Below are 19127 nucleotides of genomic sequence, written 5' to 3' on the forward strand. Positions count from 1 at the left end.
AACTTCCAGCCTCCGTGTCCAGATGTCAAGAGCCTCAAGCTCTAGGAGTAGCTGCCATAGTAATTCCTTGGCCCAAATTCCAGTTCCCGTAAATCTTCTCTTCCTTCTGGTGATTTCCATTGCTCCAGACACACTTTATCGCGCGTCACATGTAGATGTCATGGACCTGCCCAATGACACTCTGCACCCACCCTCTTTGAGAAAATCTTCTCATGCAGGGACTCCTCTTCCACCCAAGATTAATGGCATGGCCGTTGAAGACATGGTTCTGACAGCTCATAGTTTTGCCAAACCAGTCATTCAAACTATTATGAAGGCTAGACAGTCCTGCTAGTCTAAGCTTACCATAGCATCTTGAAGATGTTGTTCGCACTATATAAAGAACGTGACTTCCATCTTTTGCATTTTTCACCTCGTCTTTCCTCCAGAAAGGGTTGGCCATGGGCTTGAGACTTAGGTCCCTGAAGGGTCAGGTATCAGCATCCGTTCTTTTGCAAAGACCCATGGACTCAAAGTCAGACGTCTACTTTCCAAGAGGGAGTTGTGCAAACCGCTACGCTGTACAGTTTTCCTATCCCGCCTTGGGACCGTACCACCGGTCTCCATCCATTGTACTTGGTTGAAGGCCTAGGGATATAACTCTCCCAAACATCTTTCAGGTTCTCACACTTTTTTTTTTTTACAATTCCAGATAGCCCAAGGGGGTGGGAGGGTGACCCCTAACTCTGTTCTCATGTTGGAATGGTTCAACAACAGTGGAGGCCGATCGCACCAAGAGAACTCTACCTGGGCAATTGCAACAGTCCCTTTGCTATCAACATATTGTTAGGGGTGGTACACAGAAGAATCTAAATTCTACTAGTTGGACACTTTTGAATCCATGAATGCCGCCTAGTCTGAGTTTTGCAGGTGGTCATGCACTGACCGCATATATCTTGATTTTTCTCCTCCAGCCCCAGGGCACTGCTTTGGTATATCCCAAGGGCTGAAGTGGTGTCTCCTACTGCAATGCATGAGAAAATAAGATTTTTGTACTTACCGTAAATCTTGTTCACAGCCTCGTTGAAGTATTTTTAATAAGCTGCACATGGATCTACATTCTGTTACGTTGTTTGAGGTTTCTAATTTTTGCTTTGACTGTTTTACCAGTTTCTAAACTACTTGGCTGCTCCTACTGCTTATATATTAACTGGCTAGCTTAGTTCCTGTAGGAGGGTTATAAATGGTAGGAGGCGTTAACACTTGTTTAGTGTCCACCCCTTTAGGGCAGTGGCTATACTCATAGTCCTAGGCTGTGTGTTCCCCCTTCATGAACGAAATGAAAAATTTTTTACAGCAAGTACAGAAATTTAAATTTTTAAATGGGCCCATTTACAGGTGTGATGCTGTGAGGAGAAAAAGCATCCCCTAGGTTTGGGTGATATCACCCATTATTTCCTATAGCCCTAGAGGGGGAAGTGGGGGGGGTGGAGAATTTACATCATAATCGCATGCGAGTGCAATTTTCTATTTACACTATTGTAAAATGTGGCTTTCACTCATGTGAAAATTGCAAGTGCTTCAATGTAGTTTTCTTGCAAAAAGCATCACACTTCTATTTCAATTGTAAAGCTGCAATTTTTATGTGAGTCTGACTTTCTTAGACAAATCTTGTACTCAGTCTTGTAAATGGGCTTAATTTCCTGCCATCTCAGTTGTGTTGATCTTTCTAAAGGCCCATTTAGCCGATTATCGCTCAAGCCATCTTTTGAGCGATAATCGTTGTGTGTAAGTGCACTTACGTCTTGCAGTTTTCGTTATCCTTTCGCTCATCACGCTGAAAGACGACAGTGAGCCTCATCATGGATTCACAGCGGGATACAGCTGATACTATTGTTTCAGCTGTATTCCGCTGCCTGATAACAGGCGGGGTATGAAGAACAGAGTAGTCCAGCTCTGTTCTCCATACCTGGCAAGGAGCGCTCGGCTGTATAACAGCAGGGCGCTTCGTGCAGAAAACATCTGGATACAGAAGACAAGTGGGGACACCCCGCCTGTCTTCTGCATCCTCTGCACAGAGCACCCGGCTGTTGTACAGCCAAACGCCAAAAACACCCCGCGTGTCTTATACAGCCAAGCGCTCTTAGTGGAGGATGTAGAACAGCTGGGCACTCGAAGCACAGACCATTTGCATGCAGAAGACAAGCAGAGACACCGTTTCTCTTCTACATCCTCCGCTACGAGCGCTTGGCTGTATAACAGCCGGGCACTCGGAGCACAGAACATTTGCATGCAGAAGACAAGCAGGGACACCCCTGCTTGTCTTCTACATCAGGGGTCCCCAACTCCAGTCCTCAGGGACCACCAACATGCAAATGTTTTCAGGATATCCTATGGTAAGAACACCTGTGGCAATGTCTGAGGCACCGACAATAATTACATCACCTGTGCAACACTGAGGAAATCCTGAAAACGTGACCTGTTGGTGGTCCCTGAGGACTGGAGTTGGGGGACCATGTTCTACATCCTCTGCTACGAACGCTTGGCTGTATAACAGCCGGGCGCTCGGAGCACAGAACATTTGCATGCAGAAGACAAGCAGGGACACCCCGCTTATCTTCTGCATCCTCCGCTGGCAGCACAAGGTGATCACTCATCTTGCGCTGTAAATAACACAACGATTATCGCTCAAAAGTCACTTGAGTGACATCTTTTTAACGATAATTGTGTCTAATAGGGGCTTAAATGGGTTGTCTCGCGAAATCAAGTGGGGTTATACACTTCTGTATGGCCATATTAATGCACTTTGTAATATACATCGTGCATTAAATATGAGCCATACAGAAGTTATTCACTTACCTGCTCCGTTGCTAGCGTCCCCGTGGTTCCGTCTAATTTCGGTGTCTTCTTGCTTTTTTTAGACGCGCTTGCGCAGATGGGTCTTCTCCCTTCGGGTCCGCTCGGCAGCATCGGCGTTTTGGCTCCGCCCCCTTGTACGCGTCATCGCGTAGCTCCGCCCCATGACGTGTGCCGGTTCCAGCCTCCTGATGGAGCTCAGAAGGAGGTTTGCTTTTAACCAGTTTAGTTTTTTTCCTTACCTGCATTAGGTGACGTGCGGCGTAACGCGAAGGTGATAAATTACTTTCAATCAAACTCTTTTTGATCTGTTTATAAAAATACGCATTTGCTGAACATTTATACATTTTTTTTTGTACAAACATCCCAACATGTGAGAGAAAATGGAGAATGTGTAGAGCAATCTGTCTACAGCACCAAAATATCAACTGTACAGAAGGAAGAGAAGAAAAATTCATTAAAGGATGGTCCTCCACGCTGCGTATCTACACGCATTGCCAGGCCACACCTGGGTCAGCTGAAACCGTGACAAAACCAGGTGCCACCCAGCAGCGATCCACAAGGAGTACGGGGTACCCTAAGGCAGAGGTCCCCAACTCCAGTCCTCAGGGACCACCAACAGGTCATGTTTTCAGGAAATCCTATGGTAAGAACACCGCTGGCAATGTCTGAGGCACCGACAATAATTACATCACCTGCGCAACACTGAGGAAATCCTGAAAACATGACCTGTTGGTGGTCCCTGAGGACTGGAGTTGGGGAACACTGCTCTAAGGGACCCTTTACTTGGGCAGAATATTACTGCAAGATGCACCTAAAGACGCAGAAAATTCTGCATCAAAATCAGAATGTATACATGCAGGTTATGGAGCAGAAATTTGCCGCAGATTAACCTGCGTCTTTACGTGCAACTTGCAGAAATGTTGCGTATGTGTGAAGAGTCCCTAAAGGGCTTAACTCAACATATAAACACAAGGCTCTGCAGCGTTATAATGCACTTTGTTTCATAGCTTATCAACATCTCTGCTTGTGGTCAGTGACCGGAGAGCAACTAGACTTTGTCTAAGTTCTGCACACACAGCTTATGTTCTTGTTACTGTATTAAAAGGATTTTCTGAGTTACGTTTTGGGTCCTCCTTGCCCAAAACTACAGAAAAATAGACTCACTGTGGCATTGGACAGATGACTTCCCTGTTCGGTCTTCTGTTGGTTGCAACAGTCACATGGACAAACCACCAAGCACCAGTGCTTGTAAACAGAAGACCATAACGCCGGCCACAGGCGAGCAACGCAGCAATGGGAGGGGAGGGTTTACTTTTCTGTACACTACATTCTCCACTTCCACCAATAAGCTTGGAAAACCCCTTTAAGCTCACAGAGAATTATCTACATTGTAGCAACTCTTACTTACACTAACACATTGTAGAAAATGTATCTATTGTGAAAGCAGAAGTGGGGCAGCCTTGGACCAAGAGGAAGTATTCGGCAGATTTACTATCACAAATGCACCAGTTTTCTGGTGGCAATTCCACTAGTGACCTTTCTTACACGCTTGGAAACCAAATAACTTCTTTTTATACCTAGTCTGGGTGATAGGGCGTGGCTTGAGAAAGGGGGTGTGGCTTGAATGACACCATGCATCAAAAATTGTGCACAAAACTGCCGTAAAGTAAAATCAACTTAATATGCTGTATGATGTTAGACAGAGGGGGTCTAGAGATGCTCAAGATTTACCATCCAGCATGACCCACAGTGATAAATCTGGTACATTTTAAAGAATACTAGACACTAGTAACTAGACAACATCTGTCCTAGTTTCACCATGTAGTGACAGCAAGCAGAGATCTTGATAAGGCTTTGAAGTAAAGTCTATTATAAGATTGCAGATTATAAAATTATTAAGCCTTATTTGCATATACCCCTTTAATTAGTCAAGTTTTATTGGGGCTGTAAAGTGCCACTGAATGGATTATACTTGCCAAAGGGTGCCAGTGTATAACAGGGGGTTCAGTCCATGGGACTATGGATTCCACCTTGCTGGGTAAGACTCAGCATAATTTTAAGAGATTTTCCTTTTCTTAGCGTCCTTGTCACGATCAAACCTTGTGTTATCTCGATAGTCCTGATCTCTGTAGAAGCCGTGTACTCTGCTCTGTGTGCTGGGGGATGACCGCTCTTGAAAAGGATGTGAAGGGCGCCTGACTCCAGCTATTGATGAAGAGGAGAAGGGTCTATGGGGAGGCCCAGGACTTGGCTCCTGCACACCAGATCTTGAGAAATTAGAATCTCGAGACTCTTCCTCCCGCCGTCGTGCCAGTCTGGGATCTTGAAGCTTTCCTCTTGTGACAGAACGCAGACTTGGAGATGCCATACGGTTCTGCATCGGTCTAATGTCCACTGCTGGATGTGCAATGAGTTGCTGAGGTGGCTGGACCACTGGTTTTGGAGGTAGCACCAGTTCTCTTGAGGAGGCCTCTGCAGAAGGTGTAGGGGAGGAATTGCTGCTGCCCGCACATCGCTCCATCACTGGGTTACGTACAGAAGTTCTTAGTGCTGCGGTTTTACTTTTTAGGATCCTACTGATGTCTCTTTGGTAGGATTCCTCCTTCGTCTTGACAATAGCCCCTCGTCTGCTTGCATCCTGAATCAATTCATACCAGTCAGTGTTCCCCTGCAAGAGGACACCAGCTATGTAAGCACCCACAAAAGTTCTTACATCAGGCTATATCTGCCATGAATGTGAAATCATGGGGGATCCAACCGATAAGTACTACAACGGCAGTGCCCAGCAAAGAAAGGACTACACGGTGCCTGCTCACCATTGGAATTGGGAGAAGATACGTTCCCCTCCTCCTCCTCGTGACCAACTGATCTCTCCATATCCATCTATACATAGAGATCTGTCAATCATAATTAACAGAACAAGGAAAGGCCAGGAGAAGCCACCCATGGCACATAACCACCCCATGTTCAGCACATTGGCAGATCATCACTCACCCTTAAGGTTCGTAAGCTCCCCAAGATGAAGAGGCTGTACCTCGCTCTCGTGATGGTCACGTTTAATCGTTGCCGACTGGCCAGGAATCTGAATGTAAGGCAGAAAATGAAGAACGTCAAATGCCTCCTACATAACCAACCGCTGCTGTAAAACTGTGGCATTCTGAACCAACAATACAAACCCAATAGCCCCTTGGTTGGCACGAACACACGTCACAATGATGCAGTCCTTTTGGCGACCCTGGAATCCATCAACGGTATCGACTTCGCTTGGCCTGGAAGACACAAATCGGGAGCAAAAAGGATAAAATGTGCAGAGTCCAGCAGCCATATACAAAACTGGCATAATGGTTGTCATAATGTGGTACACAAGACTCTTTGATCGCCTCTTATCTATGGGAGGCAGAAGGAACAAAACACCAACTCTAGCAGTTGAGGTTTTGTATAATAATGGCATTGACTGAATGAGTTAAAGGGGTTTTCTAGGTCTCAAAAAAAACTGATGACCTCTCCACAGGATTTAGTCTATCCACAGGAGTGTATCAATTCTTTAAGACCTGGAAAACACCTTTTAAAACATTTTCCTCTTATTGTACGGGTCATTACAGATGTGATGATACCAATTATGTATAGGTTTTAGTTTTCTTTACATCTTTTCCTATACTGTAGGCTTTGCAAAAGTAAAAAAAGTTTTTTTTCTTTTTTGTGGGATCTTTAGAAATTCTTTTGAATCCCTACCAGGGATGCTCGGTTCAGAATTTCCATAATACACTGTAATACTTAGGCCTCATAGCCATTGGCGGGTTGGATTCTGCATACGGCCAACAACTCTGTGTACCTGTGCCTGTCTTCATGTGTGCGGAAGTGCCGGCCGCTGCAAATGCGCAGTACAGTTTTTTTTTTTTTAAAACTCCTGCTTTCCCACAGAATCCATCCGCAGTGTCAACAGGCCGCAGATCGAATGGCTTCCATTGACTTCAATGAAAGCTATCCAAACTAAATGGAGCATGCTGCAATTTGTTTTCTGAATGTGGAACCTGGAAACCAATTCCCCACGTGTAAATTGAAGTGCGGACGCCCATGCTTCCCAATGGGCGGCTTGAACTGTGGATCTTCCGGAAATCAAAATCTGCCCGTGGACATTAGGCCTTAGGGAAGGGTTGTCCAGCTGCAGTTTTTTTTTTTTTTTAAAAGATGGGTGCAATGGTGTTAGAGATGAGTGAGCGTACTCACTAAGGCAAACTACTCGAGCGAGTAGTGCCTTATGCGAGTACGTGCCCGCTCGTCTCTAAAGATTCGGGGGCCGGCGGGAAGAGAACTCTCTCACTCTCTCCCCCCCTGCTCACTCCCGCAACTCACCGCTCTCCTCCGCCGGCACCCGAATCTTCAGAGACGAGCGGGCAGGTACTCGCATTAGGCACTACTCGCTCGAGTAGTTTGCCTTAGCGAGTACGCTCGCTCATCTCTAGTGTTAATACAATAAAAGCAGTCATACGCTGTTTGTTCCCCCAGAAATCCAGAGCTGCAGCTCCTGTGGTCTTCCCAGTCTCAGTTTACAAATGGCTACCATCTGATCACTACAACCAATGAGAGGCCATAATTGTCATATGCCATTCTCCAGACATCATGGCTCTCAGCAGCTGGGCAGTGATACTAGAGTGGCATGTGACCGCTGCGGCCTCTGATTGGCTGTAGTGGTCAGGTGGTAGCTGTTAATAAAAGCAGTCCTCCCAGTCTTCGTTTAGGATTATAATACCATTGCATTCACATGTTAAAAAAATCCTCTGCACTCGAACAACCCCTTCCTCTTTAATCCCCGGAAAAACCAGTGCCAAACTGGGCCAAGCATGTGACAACACCAGATTGTGAGCGACAACCACAGAGGTCCATAAGATTACAGCATACGCTCCACCGGCACTGCTAGTCATGAGGATAGGTACAGCCAGCCCCAACCTATGGGTAAATTTTCCATTACATTGGACTTTCTCACCTCGAGTCTTTTCCAAATTCCTTCTCGAGCTCTTCAATGATCAGCATCTTCTGAGCGCGGTACGGGGTGATAATCCCAATATTCCGGAAAGAAAAGTTCTTCTTGCTTTTAATGAGTTTTACCAATGCCACAACCATCTTGACTTCTTGTGGGTTGGCAAATGACCTGCATGGAAAAGGAAACCATGTCAATGTAGTATCCACTAACCCCCACCTACCTCAAAATGTCAGGCAAGAATAAAAGGTTAACATTTTCTGGTTGTGGTAAGTCACATGATCCACCTCAGCCAGTCAGCAACTGGGAAAAGAATCATGTGAAATACATCCCAAAACTACTTGGGAGAAAAAAGTCAGACTGCGTCACATGATAGTCTTCATAGCTGCTGACTGGCTAAGAGCAATCATGTAATATTTTCCATTTCTATGAGGTGACATGGTGTACTTTAGTCCTGTCCCGTCTTGTTAATAGGAGGTATATCAATGTATTAAGAGAACCTGTCACTCGGTTCATCCTGTCCGAACCACAGCGCAGCCATGTATGTTATTTTGAAATGCTACAACCTTTCAGAAGAAAAACAAAAAAATGTACTTTGCCAATCTGCTTAGTCATGGGGGCGGAGCCTTGTTAACCACTCCCCGCCCTTTTACACAGGCAGATCATGGTTCAGATTCTTGCTGGATCATGAGATTCTGAAGGAATTGCTCAGTGTAAATACCAGCAGCGATTGAACGACAAGCGATTGCCGTCTAATTTCTGCAGGCATAAAAACCAAATGATAATGGGTCCGTGTAAACAGGCAGTTGTTTATCTATGAACGGCAGAGGTGGTTGGCCGGAGCGCTCTCCAGCCCGCTCTGCCTCCATTCACGGAGCGATCCTCGCTTTTGTGTGAAAGCACAGGAGAAATTATCGCTATCCGCTATAAGGGGAACTTGGACTGACCGGTCTCTGCATATACACCAAGGAGGAGAAACCCATCAGTCTAGGCGATCTGAGCAGCGAGAGGCCAGCGAGGCTTCACACCTCTGAGGCCGCTCTCACACATGCATTCACAAACGCTGCATCCAAAAGCGCTGCATTTTACTGCGATTTGGCGCTGCGTTTTCAGACGAATGCTACTGCGTTTGACAGCTGTTTTTAACGCACCCCATTATGGTAATGGGCAATAAGGTTGCGTTAACAAGTGCTAAAACGCATAAAATAGAGCAGACAGTGTTCGAACATCGCAGCGGTGGAAACGTAGGTGATGTTTGGGCCTGTTTAGGTCAAACAATTGTAGCCCTGGCAGGATACAACTGCACCAAACACTCAGCTGAGACGGAGTCGCCGCATAATTCTGCACTTACTCTTTCTTTTTCATCTCATAGCCATCTGCCACGTCAAACACCATGTATGGCTGGAAGGGCCAGTCTGATGAACACCGCGCTTCCTCTGTTGCTCTGCAAAGACATGAGATATTGTGATCCCACGGTTCATGCAACCACTGTAACATAATCATGTGTGTAATAGAATAAGCCCTCACTCGTCAGTCCTCAGCACACGTTTGTAGAAATGGTTGGATGGAAAGAAGCAGATGTCCGGGTGCATCCGATACTGGACAGTCAGCTGCAGAACGCAGGATCCGTGGCCTGTGCTTTCCAGACGCCGACACAGCCGCGCCATCAGGGACTGTCCGTAGCCCAAATCTTCAGCTTTCTGAAGACGCAAATGAAACAAAATCATCAATGTGAGAGAACTACTTAATATGGAGGCGCAGAATGAAAGAGGTTGGTTGAAACAGAACCCCACCTCATTCGAGGGGTTGTCTGGGTTTTGGCCCATTTACGATTATTGTTCAGAGTAGTTCAAATAACCACGCTCCCGCGGGAATTCGAGCTATCGTCGTCCTGTGTAAACGCAAGCAGAGACTTAGCGACTGCCTGCTTACAGTGAATGGAGGCGAACACTTCCCGGCCGCTCCGCCTCCATGCCAGCAGCGCTCTGCGCGATGCCAGGGATACTCACTCCTGTGTAACCGCTCAGGAGCGACCATCACTGCGAAGCGCTGTCAGGCATAGTTTGCCTGACAGCTCATCCCGTGTAAATGGGGCTTTTGAGATCTGTTGCTCAGGACCCCCCTTTATCCAGCCCCCTGTCAGTGTTAACAGAGCTGGAAGCAGATAGTTCCCTACATGTTGCAGTGGCCCATTAAATTCAACACTGACAGCTGACTAGATAACCGCTGTTCACTGGGGAAGCCAGGCAGCGACTCCTGCTCATCAATTGATGATCGGACCTGGACAGCCCCTTTAACTATGTTGTCAGAAAAAACAAACAAAAAAAACAAAACACGTGTCAGAATTGGTCACCCCGCCTCCAAGAACATTTTTTAAATAAAAAGCAATCAAAAAGCCGTATGTACTCCAAAATGGTACCAATAAAAACCACCGGACATCCAGCAAAAAACGACCCCGCACACAACTATATTGTAAATAGACAATAAACACAAAAACCGGATTTAGGCCGCATGCACACGGGCAGATTTGCATTGCGGAATCCGGCACAGACAGCAGTCTCTGGGTTCTGCAGCAAATACTGTCCATATTATGCTATTGAAGCCCGCTTTTTCCTCTACAAGAGGAAATAAACTGTGATTTTCTGTTTGCCGAGAGAAAAAAACCCATATATATTATATATCTATATATTTATTATAGCAGCGTGTTCTATTTTTGCGCAGATTACAGGCCTGTCTTACAATGGCCTGCAGTTCTCCCATACCTCAAGACTGGAAGACATGGTGGAGAAGTAGTTGCTCTTCTCTCCCCGAAATGCACCTTCCAGGTCATCCCCCCCCGGGTACCCTCACTAACTTTTCCATCATTTGGAGTACATGCCCTATGACTTTTCTGTCTGCTGTCCATCCTCATTAATGACCCCATCCATAGCCTGGATGAAGCGGCACCCCGCGTGACCCAAACCGTCCACCGCAGACCTCAGCAACCTTGGCTCAAGGCTCTAGGTGTGCTGAATGGCTGTGGAGAAAGTCGCAAACGTCTGCAGACTTTCTCCACTTTAAATTCATGCTCAGAACTACAACCTCGCCCTCCACCATGCCAAACAAGTCTACTTCACCTATCTAGTCTCCTCACTATCTCACAACCCTAAATGGCTCTGATACTTTTCACTCCCTTCTCAGCCCTAAACCGCAGCCCCAGATGACGGATCTGAAAAAAAACAACAAAAAAAAAACGATGACATCCAGCAGGAAATAACCTCCCAATCCCACACTAGCCCCGACCCTAGCCTCATCAGTACTGCATCTAGCGCCTACTCACTCTGTACTAAGACCAACGACAGAGGAAGACGTCTCCAGATTGCTTTCCTCTGTCGCCCCACCACCTGCGCTGGCGACCCTCTCCCCAGTGGTCATCTCCCACCTCACCACTATTTTCAACTGCTCTCTGACCTCGGCAGGTTTGAAAGAGGAGGGAAAAATGGCAATCATATCCCCACTGCTAAAGAAATCAACTCTTGACTCAACTGATTCTGCCAACTACGGACCCATTTCCAACCTCCCCTTCATCTCCAAACTACTAAATGCCTGGTTTACTCCCGCCTTATAAGCAATCAAAATACTCTTCTCGACCCCCTACAGTCCAACTTCTGCCCTCTACACTCAACTGACACCTTTGTAAGGGTGGTTTTTAACGACCACCTGACAGCCAAATCGAGGGGCGATTACTCCTTACTGATCCTCCTCGATCTCTCCGCAGCATTTGACATGGTCGTCCACCAACTCCTCCTCAGTATGCTTCGCTCCATTGGCCTAAAGGACACTGCTCTCTCCTGGTTCTCCTCCTACCTATCTGACCGCTAATTCAGTGTCTCCTTTGCTGGCGCTAACTCTTCTCTTCCCCTTGCTGTTGGGTTCCCAAAGGGCTCGGTTCTCGGCCCCCTCCCCTCATCTTTACCTTGCTATTGGGGTCCCCCAGCGCTCAGTCCTCGGCCCCCTCCTTTCCTCTTCCCCTTCCTGCTGGGGTCCCCCAGGGCTCGGTCCTCGACCCCCTCCTTTTCTCCATCTACACAGCCCCTATTGGACAAACCATCAGGAGATTTGCCCTCTAATACCACCTCTATGCTGACGACACCTAGTTATACACCTCCTCTCCGTAACATCTCTGCACCTTTCCGCAAAAACATCACCGACTATCTGGCCGCTGTCTCTAACACTGTGTCCTCTCTCTACCTAAAACTAAACCTCTCAAAAACTGACCGACTGGTGTTTTTGCCCTCATCCTGACATCTCCATCTCAGTGTGGCACCATAACTGACCGCTGTCTTGGGATTGTATTCGACCAATCAGATCTCTCCTTTACCTCTTCATCCAATCTCTCGCCCGAACAAGCCAGCTGCACCGCAAGAATCCGCCCCTTTCTCACCATGGACACGCCAAAAACGCTCACTGTTGCCCTCGTCAACTTTCTGCTTGACTGTTCCAACTCGCTGCTGATCGGTCTCCCGCGCCAGACTCTACCCTCTCCAATCCATCCTGAATGCGGCAGCAAGGCTCACCTTCCTGTCCAGCTGCTACTCAGACCCCTCTGCCCTCTGCCGGTCACTGCACTGGCTGCCCGTCAAATACAAAATTCAATTTAAACTCACCACCATCATCCACAAAGCCCTCCACAGCGCAGCGCCACCCTACATTGCCTCCCTCATCTCAATCCACCACCCAGCCTGTGCCCATCCGCTCCACTAATGAAATCAGACTGAGTGCCACTTTAATTCGAACCTCTCATTCATGCCTCCAAGACTTCTCCAAAGCAGCACCGGTCCTCTGGAACGCACTACCCAAACTATCCAGGCAATCCCTGACTCACAAGACTTCAGATGTGCCCGTATCCCCTAAACCAAACCCCTCTGTACCCCGCCTGATAACATGTTCCCTATCCTACTGACTGCAATCCCTGCTAGCCGCTATCAACCCCCCCCTGCAGTCATACCGATTCAACCACTACACGGCTTAAGTCTGACCATTGTTTATGTGTATAGCATCCCTCACTCTCCACCTCACCATACGGTGCACAACTCCAGCCCCTTTATATGTTGCCACTATATAAATAAAGATTATTATTATTACCCAAAACTCTGTCAGCATGAGGAGGATCCCAGGGTGTGGTTGGAAGTGTACACTGATCATGGCATCTGCAGGGAGTGCTCCCTGCCAAAGTAATGCCTACTGCAGTAAGTGCTCCAGTACCAACCAGAGCCCTCCAGTGGAAACCTGGCCCAGTAAGTGCCACTCACCGAAAGTCCAGCCCTAGTCAGTGTGCCAACCAGAAGCTCGGCACCCATGCCCCACCTAGACCTATGTAAGCCTGGTAAGCCAACTGTCACATAGTGGTGAGGGATCACTGGATGTGGGTGACAATGGGAACTGAAGGTGACCCCATGACTGCAGGACAGAGAGTAGTTACTGCCATATTTTCTTCTTGGAGGAGAGTAACAGTGTGTCTGACGGAGCACTTTTCACCCTCCCCATTCCCTCCCAGAGTAGAGAAGTAAAATGGTAAACTAAAATAAAAGGAGAAACAATTTGCAGAGCAGGAGATCTGCCTCCTACGAGCACCAAGCTAAAACGGATTTAGCTTAGTCACTGGAGGGGGTATAGCTGGTGGGAGGGACTTCCTTTCTGCTTACTGTCGCCTCATAGTGGCAGCAGCTGTACCCAAGGTCTTGCTGTGTTCCCCAATGACAAATGAGAAAACTTTTTAATAACCTGGTTCCTTTGCTTTATCTCGTATTGATCTGAAGCATGAAGTTTTCGTCTCTATTTACATATAAAAAAGGTGCATTCAAAATGCTACTGGTTTCCCAAGAAGTAGTGCATTGTGGGATACAAGTAAGCTGTAAGGTTACAGGTCACACAAAGAGGTGGAGCTAAAACTTTGAAGGCAGCTCTGGATGTGAATGGAGAAGACGATATTAAATGGTTTCGAAAGTAGCAAAGCAAAATCTCAGTAAATGTCACTCAACTTTCTGTACAGATTCACCGAGCGAGTTTTATAAAGTTTCATTCTTACTGTGGAAATGACGGTGGGAGGCAGCTGCTCGGGGTCTCCCACCAAAACCAGTTTCGAACATCGATAGAGAAGAGGGATGATGGTCTCAACTTCACATGACTGTCCAGCCTGGGGAAGGAGCATTCATGAGTCTAGGCATGGTCTCTGCAGGGCTTGTAAGATCACCACATGGTTACAGTAAAACATCCAGGTGACTGACCTCATCCACGATGACACATCTGAAGGGTTCATGTCCAAGCTGCCTGAAGGCAGATTCCAGCAGCACCCCTCCGCTCGTACTCAGCGTGCAGCAGATGACATGTGACTCTAGGATGATGTTCCGCTGCAACTCCTGCGGTCTCCTGCGCAACTAAAGCAAGAGAAGTTGAAGCGCGATCATTAGACGCAAGGACCACCACAATGCACCCTGTTCATCAAGCTGCAGATCCCCTATGTTTATTGAGCCGGTGGAGTTTCCTACAACAGTATCCAGTGTAGACAGTTCTCTGACCCAGGACTCCGGATTCATACATGTTACCTGCACTGATACACTGGAACAAGTCTGCGCAGGTGAGAGATTTGCGCTGTTGAGGAGTTTACTGCAATTGTTGCAAACTGTGAGAACTACAGTATTCGATCTGTGCAGATCTTTAGTCCCATGATGTATACTGCCATGCATTTAAAATTCATCCTCGTTTTTAGGATCCTCCCTTGCCTTTGGCAAATTGGAATAGTCTTGTTTACATGTATGACAGGAACAAAAAGTGAAAAGGAGGAATGTTACCTTAAAATGGTTTTCCGAGATCTTTGCTTTACATAAAATCCAGTTCCTCCTGCAATAAAAGACCTAGCCATGTACTCCCCCTCTCCCCAGTGTCCACGTCGGGTCTTCCATCTGACATCACATTTACAGGCTTGCTTACAGGACGTCACAGGCGCTGCAGACATTAACAGAGCTCAGCGATGGAAACAGAGGAAGACCAAGCAGCAGTGAAGGATACAGCAGGGGAATATATGGCTATATCTTGTTTTATGGCAGAGGGGTGGGGGGTGGGGGGGGTGTATTTTATGTAAAACAAAGATTGTGAGAAACCCCCTTTAAAGGGGTTGTCCCGCGCCGAAACGGGTTTTTTTTTTTAACCCCCCCCCCCCCCCCCCCCCCCCCGTTCGGCGCGAGACAACCCCGATGCAGGGGTTAAAAAAACAAACCGGAGAGTGCTTACCTGAATCCCGGCGGTCCGGCGTCTTCATACTCACCTGCTGAAGATGGCCGCCGGGGTCTGCTCCCTCCGTGGACCGCAGCTCTTCTGTGCGGTCCATTGCCGATTCCAGCCTCCTGATTGGCTGGAATCGGCATGTGACGGGGCGGAGCTACACGGAGCCGGCATTCTGCACGAGCGGCCCCATTGAAGACAGCAGAAGACCCGGACTGCGCAAGCGCGGCTAATTTGGCCATTGGAGGCCGAAAATTAGTCGGCACCATGGAGACGAGGACGCCAGCAACAGAGCAGGTTTGTATAAAACTTTTGATAACTTCTGTATGGCTCATAATTAATGCACAATGTACATTACAAAGTGCATTAATATGGCCATACAGAAGTGTATAGACCCACTTACTGCCGCGGGACAACCCCTTTAACTGCTTGTTCAAATTATCTTACGCATTGTTGTCTGTTATAATGCATTATTGGTATTGCATGTGTAGGTTACATGCATTTTTGCTGCACATGTGCATTTATTTTAGTTTCTTTCCAATCTCAGTGTCGCATTGGTGTAATCCATTCTTCACAAGCGCAATGCCCCCCCCTTCCATAAAAAACAACAACAAAATAAAAAACGCGAGAAGGCCTAAGTGATGTTACAACCCATAGAGAGCGAGGTGCAATAATAAAAAAAAAAAAAAAGCCATGGATACTAATGTGTGTTCGCTGCTTTTTTTTTTTTTTTTTACACACACATCATAGACTTTAAATGGGCAATTTTGGTCTGAATATGGACCAGAATAGGACATACTGGGACCTTTTTTTTAGTGCGAAACATCAAAAAAAAAAAAAAAAGACAGACAGACACACCAATTCAATGAGCCCGTATTCTGTCAGTAAAAAAATAAATGGACTAAATAATAAATATAGACAGAAAATATACCTGTGTGAATAGGCCCTAAAGGGTTTTACCGAAGGATGAGAGATAAATGCCTGGCAGCTGGTGAAGTCTAACCACTAGGACCTTCAGTGATCTTAAGAACGGTGTTCCTTAATGCCATATTTGAAGGGAGCTGCGATGCACATGTGACCACTGCTCCACTAACTAATACAATGGAGGGAGATCTATGCACTCAGCCATCTCCTTCTATCCCATAGAAGTGAATTGAGTGGTGATCAAGCATGAGCATCACAGCTCCCTTCAAATATGGAATTCACGGACGTTCTTAGGTTCGCTGGAGGTTTCGTAAGTTAGACCCCAGCAGGCAGACATTTTCCCCAATTCTGTTAATAGGGGGATTAGTGTCTTTGGTGGTTAAATACCCTGTAACCTAGATTTTAACCCACCAATTGCAAAAGCAGCCATTGCTCATCGGCAAGCACCAAAAACCCTTCAGCATCTCTTAAATGGTTGGAATCATATGTAGTACTGCTCGTGCAGCACCAAACCACCAAAATCCATGATTTAAGGTGCAATTCCCGTTTAAGAATATGTAGATATGAAGTTTTCAGCCTTACCTCTTTCAGAGCATTTGCTAGATGTTCCCGCTCTTTACCCAGCTTGTTAATTTTCTGATCCAGCTCTTCACACTGTTCAATATAATGGAACGAATCATGCAAATCAGTAGTGAACGTACATTACAGGAAACAATGGGTCTGTGCACCTTTGTTGTGCAAACGTGATATCTTGTCCCCGTCATTGGGGGACACAGGAAGACGGTCGGCATACCTGCTGCTACTAGGCAGCTACAGGGCCACCATCAGCGGATGGGCACACAGCAGTCCACAGCGTGGGTTCTGCTATTCTGGAGAAGATCCAGAATCGCTGTTCTCAAGAGTCTATTCAGCCATGACTGCAGGTTACCTTTTTCTCCCCCCCCCCCTCCCCCCCCCCACAAGTAGCAAACCGGAGGGACCCGAGGCCTTTCCTCTTCCACCTTTTTCACTTAAGGTCTGAGGATCAAGTTGGTCTCTCCTTCTCCCGCTACAGAAATCGGTTGTCTTCAGTGAGTATAAAACTAATTGGAACCACTACCAGCTACTCTGCACATATCGGTTTTCATGAATGCATACAGTTAAAGAAGAGCCACTATGTATGCGGACGCTTCGTTGACCATGGCCAACATATTAGGTCCTGGTTACTTCTAGTTCTACAGGAGTTATTATTCGGCAGACCTGTCACTTGCTCGCGCCCACTTTTGTTCACCCCCTTGGATACGGCTTTTGAACGTCCCAGAGTCTTCCTGCTCCTCCCAATGACATAGAAAAACTCATCACGTTCATTGGGGGACACAGCACCCAACCAGTTGTGCCTTCCGTGCTTGCACTGGTAGTGTTTCCCCCTCCCCCCCCCAAAAAACTGGATCCTTATTCTGGTCTGGTCTTTATCAATACAGACCCTAATGGGAAAACCAATATGAAGTAGTCTTCACATGCTCATTAAAGGGGTTGTCCCGCGCCGAAACGGTTTTTTGTTTTTTTTTCAATAGCCCCCCCCGTTCGGCGCGAGACAAACCCGATGCAGGGGTTTAAAAAAAAACAAAACCGGATAGTACTTACCCGAATCCTCGCGCTCCGGTGACTTCTTACTTACCTTGCGAAGATGGCCGCCGGGATCTTCACCCACGGTGGACTGCAGGTCTTCTCCCATGGTGCACCGTGGGCTCTGTGCGTTCCATTGCCGATTCCAGCCTCCTGATTGGCTGGAATCGGCACACGTGACGGGGCGGAGCTACGAGGAGCAGCTCTCCGGCACGAGCGGCCCCATTCAGAAGGGAGAAGACCGGACTGCGCAAGCGCGTCTAATCGGGAGATTAGACGCTGAAATTAGACGGCACCATGGAGACGAGGACGCTAGCAGCGGAACAGGTAAGTGAATAACTTCTGTATGGCTCATAATTAATGCACGATGTACATTACAAAGTGCATTAATATGGCCATACAGAAGTGTATACCCCCACTTGCTTTCGCGGGACAACCCCTTTAATTCTCTCCTATTGCTTCTGTACAAACTGATTTAGCTCAGTGCCTGTAATTGGGATATAGCTGGTAAAAGAGACTAACTTTCTTTATTCGGCATCTGCCTCCTAGTGGCAGGAGCTATACTGAACGTCTTGCTGTGTTCCCCAATGAACATAAGATTTTTACGGTAAGTAACAAAAAAAACCCAAAAACCAGTGTCTTTCTTTTAAGGTACGTATCTAGAGATGAGCAAGCATACTCTGTAAGGCGATCTACTCGAGAGAGCATCACCTTTTTCTAGTACCTGCTGGCTCGTCCCTAAAGAGTCGAGGTGTGGGGAGGAGAGAGAGAGATCCCCCTCTCGATCCCCTCTGCTCACCCCCAGAATCTTCAGGGACGAGCCAGCAGGTACTCGAAAAAGGCGATGCTCTCGAGTATATCGCCTTACCGAGTATGCTCGCTCATCTCTATACGTATCCAGATACCTTAAAGGTATTTTGATATGTCCAGTTGTAAACTAGTTGTCCAGTTATAAACCATTTATGGTCCATCCTCAGGCAAACTTAGCTTAACTCACGGTTTGCTTGTTGCAGCGCTCCATCGCTCTCTGGCGGCCCAGTTGATCCAGCTGTTTGTCTAATTCTTCCTTCTTCCGGAGAATGCCAAAATCCTGATGTGCTCTGCCTGAAGGTATATTAAGAGTCATTTATCACACAAGGACACAATTCCGATACGATTATCGCCATCAGGTCTTCACAGAGCATCCATAGTGAAAGCCTATAACCCAATAATCTGCAACAAAAGCAACAGCATGGACTGTGCCAAATGATGGCATGCCCACCAATGTAAGAGGACTCGGTTGGGACTTTAAGTAGGAGGAGGGTATCGGATACAACTCACTGATCCTGTAGTTGACTTGGCAATCCAGGCTGAACTTCACAACGTCAGAATCGATGGTCCTCTCCACTCCCAGTCGCACCAAGTTTATATCGCCGCAGTTTCCTGGACATAAGCATCAGGTGACAAGTCTTTTAATGTGATGTATAACAAATCTCTTACCATAAAAATTCTATAACCCCAATTCCAAATAAGTTGGGACGAT

General features: G+C 47.0%; 1 protein-coding gene across 3 annotated transcripts in view; it reads right to left on the reverse strand.

Moving 5' to 3' along the window:
• Positions 1-3611: 3611 nt before the first annotated feature.
• SETX (senataxin) overlaps positions 3612-19127 on the reverse strand; it is a 59862-nt gene continuing 44346 nt past the window's right edge. For all 3 annotated transcript variants that reach the window (XM_066580179.1, XM_066580180.1, XM_066580178.1), the window contains exons 15-25: positions 18926-19027; positions 18603-18709; positions 16583-16654; positions 14083-14232; positions 13884-13991; positions 9344-9516; positions 9168-9260; positions 7823-7987; positions 6015-6107; positions 5833-5920; positions 3612-5506 (exon numbers count right to left, since the gene is read on the reverse strand). In XM_066580179.1, the coding sequence (XP_066436276.1) occupies positions 4895-5506; positions 5833-5920; positions 6015-6107; positions 7823-7987; positions 9168-9260; positions 9344-9516; positions 13884-13991; positions 14083-14232; positions 16583-16654; positions 18603-18709; positions 18926-19027 (1763 nt within the window). In that variant the 3' untranslated portion in view covers positions 3612-4894. The remainder of the gene's footprint in view (positions 5507-5832; positions 5921-6014; positions 6108-7822; positions 7988-9167; positions 9261-9343; positions 9517-13883; positions 13992-14082; positions 14233-16582; positions 16655-18602; positions 18710-18925; positions 19028-19127) is intronic.

This window comes from Eleutherodactylus coqui, chromosome 10 (genome assembly GCF_035609145.1).
Source record: "Eleutherodactylus coqui strain aEleCoq1 chromosome 10, aEleCoq1.hap1, whole genome shotgun sequence".
Classification (NCBI taxonomy): Eukaryota; Metazoa; Chordata; class Amphibia; order Anura; family Eleutherodactylidae; genus Eleutherodactylus; species Eleutherodactylus coqui.